This window comes from Gracilinanus agilis, chromosome 2, assembly GCF_016433145.1.
Source record: "Gracilinanus agilis isolate LMUSP501 chromosome 2, AgileGrace, whole genome shotgun sequence".
In the NCBI taxonomy this organism is placed as follows: Eukaryota; Metazoa; Chordata; class Mammalia; order Didelphimorphia; family Didelphidae; genus Gracilinanus; species Gracilinanus agilis.
Genome location: NC_058131.1, coordinates 434,875,675 through 434,887,581, shown reverse-complemented (window position 1 = coordinate 434,887,581; position 11,907 = coordinate 434,875,675). Strand labels below are relative to the sequence as shown.

The 11,907-nt window shown below is 37.6% G+C and overlaps 1 gene segment (V, D, J or C); it reads right to left on the bottom strand.

Annotated features, from left to right (window-relative positions):
• Window positions 1–7,342: 7,342 nt before the first annotated feature.
• LOC123233922 lies at window positions 7,343–9,126 on the bottom strand. The segment is given in 3 exon segments: window positions 7,343–7,399; window positions 8,630–8,940; window positions 9,041–9,126. Coding segments are annotated over 3 exon segments (414 nt in total).
• Between the last annotated feature and the right edge of the window lie 2,781 nt (window positions 9,127–11,907).

Genomic DNA, 11,907 nt, shown 5'->3' with positions numbered 1-11,907 from the left:
GTTTACTCTAATTGACCAGGGATGGGTCTGAACTAAAATTTCGTTTTAACAAATGGTTACATATTTAGAATGACATAAATGACAAAAAGATGATATGAGAAGTTCCAAAGACAGGTGAAATAATTCACATTTGAAAGATAGCACAATCAGATCATTTGAGCTAATTAATGTAATTTATCAACAAACATAGAAGTTTCTAGCAAATGTTTATCTTAAAAGAGAATAAGACATCTTTTTATTCCTAACCAGTTAATCAACCAATTTATAAAAAAGGAAGTTATAAAAAATGGAAGTAGCAGCTAAATTATACATGTAGAAAGAAGTTAGTTCTTACTTTGTGTTTCAGATGCCAGATACAGGAGGAAGGGAATCCAATAACCAAAGAATGGGATGGGAAGTGATATCTCTGACACAATGCCAAAACTTTGAGAAAGTGTCTCAGTGACTCCAAAAGAATGAAGCATATCTCAAATCACAGAGCTGATATGATTTGAGTTAGGCAATGTCTGTGTCTAGGCACTGACTTACTCTTCCTTTAAACCTCCCAAATCCCACTTTCCTCAAAAACACTGCAATTATGGTGCTGTTACACCCTGTCTTTGAGCAATTCAGTCTAGGGTTTCTTAGTTCCAGCTACATGCTTTCAGAAAATAAGTGCTATTGTTATTGTAACAATGGGACTCAGTTTACCTCTCTCAGTTATTTTAGATAATTCAGAATCAGATTCATTAGCATATATTATAAATAAAGTTTCAGCTAATTGCATGGTTTTACTTGTAAATAAATTACCCTACTGAAGCCAAATAGAAAAGGAAATTAAACTCTTTTGACAGCTGTGTTCGTTCCTTATTATTCAACCCCAGACTCTGAAACCAGTAGTAGCAATAGAAGCCGTAGTAACATTTATTTTCTAGGAGGTCCTACAAATCTCAGCATTGTGGGGACCCTGTCCTCTCCTAATCCCATTGATGATTTTTGCCTCCAGCAAGATAATACTTCTCCTCTCTTTCTAGGAGGAAGGTTGGGAGCCTCTATTTTTTCAGTTATAGATGGTCATATTCAGACCACAGATCCTGACCTTAAATGACCCAAAACACAGATCATCAAACAAATAATTGAAACAATCAAAGAAAATGATAATGAAAATACAACTTTTCAAAATTTACAGGATACAGCCAAATCAGCACTCGGGAAATTTACATCTGCAAATGCTTTTAGCAAAAAAATAGAGGAAAAGCAGATCAATGAATTGGGCATGCAACTAAAAAACCAGATAAAGAACAAAATTTTAAAATCCACAATCAAAGGCTAAATTGAAAATCCTAAAAATCATAGAAGAAATTAATAAAATTGAAATTAAATGGACTATTGAACTAATAAATAAGGCTAGGAGTTTATTTCATGAAAAAAAACAAGATACAGTAATGTTTAATTTGATTTTAATAATGAAAGAAGAAAATTAAAATATAAGTATTAGAAATGAAAAAGGTAAATTCACTTCAAGTGAAGAGGAAATTAAAGCAATCATTAGGAGCTATTTTTCTCAATTATATTACAGTAAATCTGATAATCTGCAGGAAATATAGGTATATTTCAAAAATATAAATTGTCCAGATTAACAAAAGAGGAAATCAAATATTTATAGAGTCCAATCTCAGAAAAATAAATTGAAAAAGCCATCAGTGAATTCCCAGAAATGATGAACAAGATGATTTCAGAAAAATCTGGAAGACTTGATGAATTGATGCAAAGTGAAGTAAGCAGAGCCAAAAGAACATTGTACACAACAGCAGTAATATTGTTTGATGAACAAGTATGAATGACGTAGCTATCCTCACCAATACATTGATCTAAGCCAATCCAAGAGACACATGATGAAAAATGCCATCTGCTTCCTGTGAGATTCATATTGCAGAGAGGGATTCCAGCTGCAAAGGTGGGGGGGCTTCAAGCTACAGCTCAGAATTCCAGAGGGTCCCCGAAAACTCTGAGAGAGGGGGCACTTATGGCAATTAAGGTAGTTGCTTTCTGGGTCTTGGGTCCTGGGTTGCTCTTGGGGCTTGAGGCTTGAATTTGAGCAAAGCCATTTTAGTTCCTAGCTGCCAATCTGCTTTACCTTGATTTGACATTCAAACTACATCACAGTTTACCTCTCTTTAGTTATTTAGATATAGAGGAAGAATATTTATAGGGATAGAGAGCAGATTAGCTATTCAGGTTACCTTTCCCCTTTGGGGGGAAAGGCTGCTTGGACATAACAGACCTTATCAATGCTTATTCCTTCTCCTTTCCTTCCCATTCCCACCTTGTTATTAAACCTGTTTTCATTTGGGAGCAGGGCCTAGTTACGTATTTGGCAAATACTCACAACCTCCTCAAACTGAGTTCCTCCTGCTTTGTAGCTCAGAAGTAAAATCTATCCTCTGTGCCTGTGAGCTTCAAAGACATCAAGCTTCTCCTATTCTCTCCTATTCAATCCTGTGTGGAAATAGTTTAGAAAAAGTTATCATCTTTAGGAGTTTAGTCTTTCCTAGTCTACTGACTGAACCCAGAAGATAACAGATCAACTTCCATATTGTAACCGATTTTCTAACTGCCTGGTGGGAGGGGGGAAGTGAAGGAGCTCTCAGCAAGATCTTGCCCCTCCCTTCAGTCAAGCCTGTTTGTGTGTGGGTGGGGGGGCGTGTCCTCTCCATAGACCAAAGGATCAGAGAGATTTGATCCTACAGACCTCTGTCATCTTACAGCTTCCCAAATACAACATTCCAGAGAAAGAACTGATGGAGTCTGAATCCAGATCAAAACATGCTTTGTTTAACTTTTTTTGAGATCTCCTACACAAATTGTACCTTGGAAAAATGTTTGACATGATTGAATGAGTAAAATCTGTATTAGATTGCTTACTGTATCAAGGAGGGAGAGTAAATGGGGATAGATGGATAGAATTTGCAAGTCAAATTTTTTAAAATTATTTAAAAATATTTTTTATATATGATTGGGGAAAAATAAAATGTTTTAAAATATTATTATATGTGATGGCTCACTGAGAGAGGAAGAAAGCTAGGTATGAAGGGAAATATTTTGATAATTAAATATATATATACATATATATATATATTGACATTAAGGAAATATTTGTTTAAAAATTTAATTAGAGACTAATTCTGTTCAAAAAAAGTGATGGTAAAAGAACAAAGCATAGAAAAAATAATATTCTAGGGGGATGGAGTCAAATCTATTATACCTTAAGTGAGGTTATAGGAAGGAGAAACTGCATGATCTCAAATGAATCTGGAGGAAAAAATAAACTTGATTAAAGAAAATAAATGCAGAAACTATATTATGCTGAAGGCAGCAGAGTCAATGGACTGATATAAATTCTTAACACAAATATATGCACATACATATATGTGAATAATCATGCATATTATATATATATATATATATTCACAAAAACCCATAATATTTGTTATTGAAGGAAAAGTTCAACAAAATATAGGGATAAAGAGAGAGTATAATTCTAATAGAGATGGTTCTCAATTTTCCCCCTTTGAAATCTAACCAGAAAAAAAAAGATCTAAGTTAAGCACCTGAATATAATTTTAGAAAAGATCTCTGACAATTTTTGAAATTGATAAGCAAAAACATGGTATTTATATTTTTCTGCTTTGGCATTAAAACTTAAACTAACTGAACTTTCCATATTTATAATAATAAAATTGTATTCACTAAAGGACAATTGAAAAATAATTTAAAAACAAGAGATGGAAACTTTCATGGGAAGTAACATAGTGATTTATATATAAAGATAACATATTTGATCTGATTGATCCAATTGATCAACAAAAACAGAAAAGTTTCTAGCTAAAGGTTATCTTAAAACAGAGCCAGAAATCCTTTTACTCATAACCAGTCAAATATCTAGATTTAAGAATAAATAATTAGAACTATCAGCTAAATCATAGATTTTAAGGAAAGCTTCAGAAACTTGTATGAATTTATACACAAAATAATCCTACTTGAACAAAATACAAAGGAAATTAAACTCTATAAATACTCATGGTGCAACCTCTGATCATTGTATGGCACTAGTAGCAACAATAGGGGTATCAGTGATATTGTTCCCCAGGAACTCCTCTAGATCTCAGCAATGTCAGAATTCTGTCCTCTCCTAAGGAGACTGATCTTTTTTTTCCTCCTGCAAGGTAATAATTATTTTTCTTTCTAGGAAGAAAGTGCCATTCACTCATTTTCAATCATCTAACTCTTTGTGAACCCATTTGGGTTTTTCTTTGCAAAGATACTTAAGTGAATGCTATATCCTTCTCCAGCCCTCTCTTATAAATGAGGAAACAGAGATGAACAGGGTTAAGTGCTTTAGCTAAGATCACAAAACTAGGAAAGATCTGAAGCTGGATTTGAACTTGGGACCTTTAATATTCAATTCACTGCATCATCTAGCTGCCCCAAGGGAAAGTACATAAACTGTCTGTCTTTTCAGGTACAGACAACAGTTAGAAGGGTATATAGAAAAGAGTTATTAGATTCCCATGGACCTATTCCAGTTCTCCAATACACAAATTACTGAAGTTCTCTATCATAAAATACTCCTGTTGAGACATATATTTTTGGATAGGGACAATATGAGTTTGTTTTGTCTATTCACATTTAATAATAAGATTGTGTACTTAATAATAGCTTAGTGTTTTTTTTTTCAAAGAAGTGGGAAAGAAGAGAAAAACAATTGCTCACATATTAAAAAGATTTTAATTTTAAAAAGTGGAAATCTGTTGGAATCCTCATGCATTTCTTCTTTTTTAATAGGTAGTTTTGGATAATCTTGAATGAAATTATTGAGTCTGTCTTACCTTCATTTCAATTTTTTCCCAAATGCTCTTCAACATTCCTCCCTTTTTGCCTCCTGAATTTTCATACAATAGTCTATTTCCTTACATTTAATGGAAAGGAATAGAAAAGCATGTAGTAATTTCTGACCCTATGCTAGGCTTTGAAATAAACATTCTACCTCTCCTTTATATTTTACCTGACTTGTCGCTTTAGAATAAGGTATATTTTTTCAGCATTATATCCATTTTAAATGTCTCATCCCAACAAGTAGGAGTAACACCCATGAGGTCCATTTTAAATTCTACAACTCAGATATTAGTTTGGGAAGATTGGAAAGTAGCTTGATACTAAGTAAATAGCAAAGGGAAAGTTTTAAAAAAAAGTCCTAGTCCATTGAGAAGCAAAGAGATATCTTGAACATTATCAGGGGCTCAGTGATTCATTAGGAAATGCCTAAAGAAAATATATTTAAAGAGAAGTGTTTGCTCTAACAGATTCCTAAGGATATTTCTAAAGGACTTTAAAATTATGAACCTTGATGACTCCTTAAGCCACTGCACAGATAAGTCAAGGTTATCCTGAGTTCACAGAGCAGAGATATGAGACATCCAGAGATACATCTCCTAAAAGCAAGAGGATAATTTATTAAGTGAGAGGAATATGACACTTAAAATTAAAAGCATTTATTGAATTATTACTTTGTATTAGGTAGTAAGAGAAAAAGTTAAAAAACAGCTCCTGTCCTCAAGGAGCTCATATTGTAATGGGGGATATAAGGTGTAAATAATTAGGTATAAACATGCAGAGTAGTTAGGAAGCAACATGTAATGAACTAGTAAAAATTACCTTCATAGTGGTCTGTTTGTTTTTGCTCACCATGAATACTACCATAAAAGGTGAGCAAATGACCATGAAAATATGCTTTGTTGCCTTCGGATTCCCATTGTGACAACTCTTGACAATACCTGCTTCCTCTTCTGTCAGAATCTGTAAATCATTCTTTCATGAAACTGAACATTTTTACAACCTCTGTTTTCACTTATAGAAAGATCATCAATAAAGATATAGCTGGTCCCTACACTGAAGATCAATTCATACAATAAAGAGTGAACACACACACACAAAGAAAAAAGAGTGAAGGCATGAAGAGGATTTTGTGGGATGAGATTCAGTGTGTAATTCCCAGAGTAGCATTTGGCCTTTAACCCCAATTTTCAAGATCCCTTAATATTACTATTTTTTAGACTAAAATTGCCCCCTCATAAAAATTTTAGCTTTTCTGATCTGTTTTCAAAAGCCTTCAGAAGAGTTTATCTGTACCTTGGGAAGAAAGCCAAACTATAAACTAAGGTAAAGAGGAAAAAGAATACAGTGAGTTGCAAAAGTACTTCTTTGTCCTAGTCTGGGAATCCTGTGATATTTATGGGTTTTTCTTGATCATGTGTGTGTTTATGGGTATGTGGAAAATCACGCACTCAGGACAGCAAACATCACACACACACACACACACCCCACACCCCTTGTGCAGGATCTGACAGAAGGAAAGAGGAGAATTTTGCATCAGGATTATTATAAAAGTCTATGCTTATACCTAGGAGAAAAGAGGACATTTTTTGCCCTAAGCAAGCCTCTTGTGTGGGCAGAATCCCTTCCCCTACCCCCTCCTTCCCTACTGTCCACTGTTTTCTACAAATAAAGCAGCTTTTCTCTGCCACCATATTATCAAGTCTCCTGTCTGTTCATTAGAGTTATTTCTGTAGGTACGAGCCTCCCCAGAATTCCAGTCCACACAAGGATCATTAAGTTAATTAACATTAGTAATCTAAACTTTACATGGGTTTTACCGCACTCTAGCCTTTTTCCATTATTCTGTCCACATTCTAACAGAAGAACAAGGTTGTCTGCACACAGGAATGACAATGACTGTTACAGCATAGCTTCACTAGGGAATTTTGAAAGCATGGAAATAAAATCCATCAATACCAGCAGAAAGACCACTTTCCACAAAACCTTCATTCCAAATTGCAAAAGTAAAGACATCTCCTTTACTTTTTGTTTGCCCACAAATATCTTTGTATATTAGCTTTTCAGTAGCACAGTTTGATTCTGCTTTATTTTCAACTCCCAGCTTGAGGTGATGTTCTCAGATTGCCTGAAATGTTGTCTTTGGTTCCCTGCAGCTATGAATTTAAAAGCAGTTAAGAGTCCTGCTAATCAGAGCAGCCCAGAGAGCTCCAGGAAACATTGGTCCCACAGTGGGTTGGAGGGAAGCACAGTGGGAACAGTTTGACTGAGCAAAGGCAGGCTTCATCCCAGCCAGGGAAGGAGGAAGTCCAGGCCACCATGACAGGGAGGGTCCAGTAAAACTGAAGCCAGAAAAGTGAGTCTTGAGGCCCCACCCCTAGCAAAGGGCAGCAGTAAGGTCTCAAGGGGACCCAAGCCTCCAGGCAGGCAGGACGCCCAGCAGGAACAAGGCTTCAACTTGGCACGAGCCTCAAGTAGGCACCAAACAGGCCCAAACATCCAGCCCCCAGACCCTCCACAGGCCCCCCTCGGAACAAGGCAAACAAGGCATCCTCTTTAATAGGAACACAAGGAATATAATTTGGATATTATGAGAAGTCTACGTGAGAAGAAGGCTATATTCCCTTCATTTAGAGGGTTGGATTTTATGTGTGTGTGTTTGTATATATATATACAAACACACACACAGGAGGACTAGAAATACAATCAGTGCAGGTAGGTATTAAATCCATGATCCAGCTTTAACCCTAATTAAATGAAGCTAACTCAGAAACTGAAAGTTAAAAGGAATTTGTTCAACTTCCATAAACAGAGAATAATTGGGAGAATCTATAAATCTAGTTGTATCCTGCTTTTCTAAACCAGAACAAGCATCTTCTGAATAAGGTCAAAGGTGTTTTGATAGGATCACCAAAACTCTGAGAAATGGGGATCAGTGCTGCCTCGGCTCCTTCATAAGTGTTTGGTCCATGATTCAAATGAGAAGAGGCTGAGGAGCACGTCCTTCCCTTCTTAGGTAGCTACCTGAGAGGTAAAGGTTAAAAACTAGGCTTTTAAAGGATTTCCCCACACTGACTCAGGACACTAGCTGGCTTTCCTACACAAACATATTTCCTTATGCTCAGTGAATATGAAAACACTACAGGATACATGTAGTAAATGTTCAATAATTCCTGATTTGTCATGTAACTGTTTCTGTGCCTCATATTTGACAACTTCAGAGAAATTAGAGTCCCCACATGCAAAATATGTAAATGATTAAAAGAATACATCTCCTCTCTGAGCCTGTGGGTATCAGAAATAGAAAAGAGGGTACAGCTGGGTGGCTCAGTGGATTGAGTGTTAGGCCTAGAGATGGGAGGTCCTGGGTTCAAATGTAGCCTCAGACACTTCCTAGCTGTGTGACCCTGGGCAAGTCACTTAATCCCCATTGCCTTGCCCTTACCACTATTCTGCCTTAGAACCAATATTGATTCTAAGCCAGAAGGTAAGGGTTTAAAAACACAAATAAATAAAATTTTAAAATGGACATTGGAAAGAGCAGCAGAGAGAAAAAGTTATTAAGATAGAGAAAAAATGTTCACTGGGATTTGGGGGAAAGTCAGACCTTGAAAACAAACTTGTCAGCCTCACTCTTCACCTGTTACTGTAACTGGGCTCCTTGTGCTCAGTGTTCTGGAGTTCCCTCTCTGTCATTCTCCACAAGAACTCTCTGAAGGAGGAGGTTTATGTCTGCTCTCTCACTCATCTCCCTCACTGTGCCTCTTGCACAGTAATACATGGCTGTGTCCTCAGCTTTCAGGGAATTCATCTGCAGGTGCAGCAGGCTGTTGCCATTGTCCCTGGAGATGGTGAATCGCCCTTTCACAGAGTCTGCATAGCTTGTGCTACCTCCACTACTACTAATGTATGCGACCCACTCCAGCCCCTTCCCTGGAGCCTGGCGAACCCAATTCATGAAATAGCTGCTGAAGTCAAATCCAGAAGCTTTGCAGGAGAGTTTCAATGATCCTCCAGGTGGTCTCACATCCCCCCCAGACTCCACCAGCTGAATATCACAATGGACACCTGCAAACAAAGAGTCATTAGAGACAAGAGTTACTCAGATCTATCACTTCCAAGTCTTATTTTCCTCCTTCAAACACAAAGTAACAAAAATTAAAAATACCTTGCAAAATAGTCAAAATGAAAATCCCTTTTAGTCCAAATCCCATGTTTTAGGCTGTGCAGTGTCAGTCCTTAGGAGGGAAAGACCACATGAGAAGAAGCTCCTTTCCCAGAGCTGCAGACACAGGTTTTGTGCTGGGTTCATACCTAGAGGGAGGAGCCCAATTTGCATGTCTTCCTGCATTTAATGGGAAGAAGAGCAGCTGCCTCCCACTGTGATGATTCCCCTCCCTGATATGCAGAAGCATGAAACCCCAGTGATTGTTCTAAAGCTCTGGGGAAGGCTGTTGACACTGAGAACCCAAGTGTCATTGCTAGGACTCAGTGTCTATCCTCCATCACTCCAACTCATCCATTCTCGATATCATGAGAATGTTCATTGGTTCTTTCTCTATTCCTGATATTTTCTCAGTTGATCCCAGGACTATTTCTGATTAGGAAGTTAGCTCGACATTTTTTTCCTTTCTGGTCTTCGGTAGAGATTGAATTGACCTCATGATTTCATTTATTTATTTTCTGTGTCTGCTCCTAGAAAACAATTTATTGTTTTCGGTGTCTGCTCCTAGTTGTCTCTGCTTACTTATAGCGCCATTTTTTACTTCTTCTCTTTGCAACTGAATTTCATGTGACTTATTGATCAATCTGTAATAGACAAAAACCCACAGTCCCAGGCATGTCCAGGAAGCCTGCAGGGAAGAAGTCAAAAACCAAATTTTCAGGCAGTACCTGCTAGTTTCCTCGGAAATCTGTAGCTTCCCCCAGGGACTCAGACACAGTCCACCCTAGGATTAAATTTATGGCAGGATATATATGCCCTCCTCCCACTGATAAACCCTGGAATCCTGAGAAATTGCTAAAAGTGTAAAACAGTCTACCTCTGTGATTGTTTGCTTGCTCTGGAGGATCCCAATATGGACACATATGTATGCTTTGTTCAAAACTACAAATACTCTCCTTTGGTGCTCTTTCCTGTCCTTCTATAAGTTCTGCACCTCTCCCTTTGTGGGTGAGATTCCCCTTTGGGGCCACCTCGCTGGACAGTAATAAAGGTAATGATTTCTATAATTTGGACTCGTGGGAGTCTATGCGTTAGGTTGTTCTCCATAACAGATGGAGGCCCCAGAGAGATATTTCTATCCCAGAGCTGAGAAGCTGTCTGAGGGTGTATGCAATTCTCTCTCAAGGATGTGGGTCAGAAAGCCATGGAAACTAGTGGAGTCTATCTGATGACTATGCCTGGCTCTCATGACAAGAAAATGTCAGACCAAATTCTAATCAGTATGGAACCAGATGCTGGTGAGTCTGTCTGTCTGTTCTCAAACTGGATCCAGGGGAGGCTGACGGATGGTCAGACCAGACACCAAAATTCCATAGCCAGGTAACTGAAAAGAGACATATTTCAGTAATTTCTGGGGGAAACCTCAGGTACAGCTTCAATGGGTATGAATGTGTGAGAGAGTGTCTTATAGATTTCTGTTGAGTCTTTGCTTCATCCCTCTCTGCTTAGCCATAGGATTAAACAAAGACAAGGAGTTAGGGAGGAAAGACAGAAAGATTTTAAGATACAGTTTCACTCCCTCCACCTACATTCCAGACCCTGGCTGTGCCCGCTCCAGCAACAGGCTTCCAAGCAAAAGAAAGGAAATCTGAGTAGGAAGGAGGAGGGGATATAAAAGTTCATTCCTTAAGAAACCCAGTCAGCCTAATGAACAAACTAAAGGACTTTAGTCAAAGTTATTTGGAAGTTGTGGATTTCAAACTAAATCCATTGAGAGTAATTTAGTATAAAGCATTTGATACCTGCAAAATTTTAAATATAATTCTTTTATTTGTTAAAGGTGGATAAGAGACAAGGTTAATTAATGAAAAACTAAATTAAGACAGGCAACCTTGGGATGAATTGCTCACAAGCTATTAACACCTTCCTTGCCTACACAAAGGAAAAAGAAGTGCTTTTAATTGTTTCACATTGATAGGGACTGAAATAGAAAAATAGAAAATGAGTATGACCTCAAAAAATTGACAACCACTGTGTGATAATTCTTAAAGATGAGTACACTTTAATTATATACTTCAGAGGTTTTAAGGAGATGTTCAACCAAGTAAATGTTCAAACTGAACAGTTTACTTGAAACTATGGAATATTAATGCAAACATTCCATGTACAGAATGATAAAATGAGTTGAGTAATATATAATTGAAAAGTTACCTCACATGAACTTTGGGAATATAGCTTGAGAAACCTCCAGATATTAGTTCATAGTTTGATTAAATATTAATCTGTATAAAGATATAGGTTGCAAAAATTAGCCAAGGAGCACACAGGACTTTAAAAATGGCATATATGTGAAAAACGCTTGCTCAGAATTTTATGGTTGTTATGTGAATTGCTGCTAATATGACCAAAAATTCATAACTGATGAGCACTACGCTAAAGATACAATGTCTCAGTTCATGTAAGATGGTGGTGTAGACAGAGCGAATCTTACAACCTCCGCACCCTTACACACAAAGATAGAAAACAATGTGCTTCGAGAAGAAAGAGGATCAAATCTAATAATGGGACAGAGCAGGGGGAACCCTACTGCAACACAACTAAAGGGGTAAGGCAAGAAAAAGGCTTTAATACTTGAACTATCGGGACTGAGGGCATAGAAGGGGAATCCCAGGATCCCAGAACGCCTCCCCCATGTGCTGTGTGGTATCTCCAGCAGCCGGGAAATCTCAGGGCCAGTGGGTGCACTGGTCAGGAGAGAGGGCCTTGCTGGCATAAGACTCAGGGAGTCAAACACAGGCACCCAAGAGGTGACTGGAGGAGAAAACCAGAGAAACACAGCAAAAATGCCCAGAAGATGAGAGAGAGAGAGC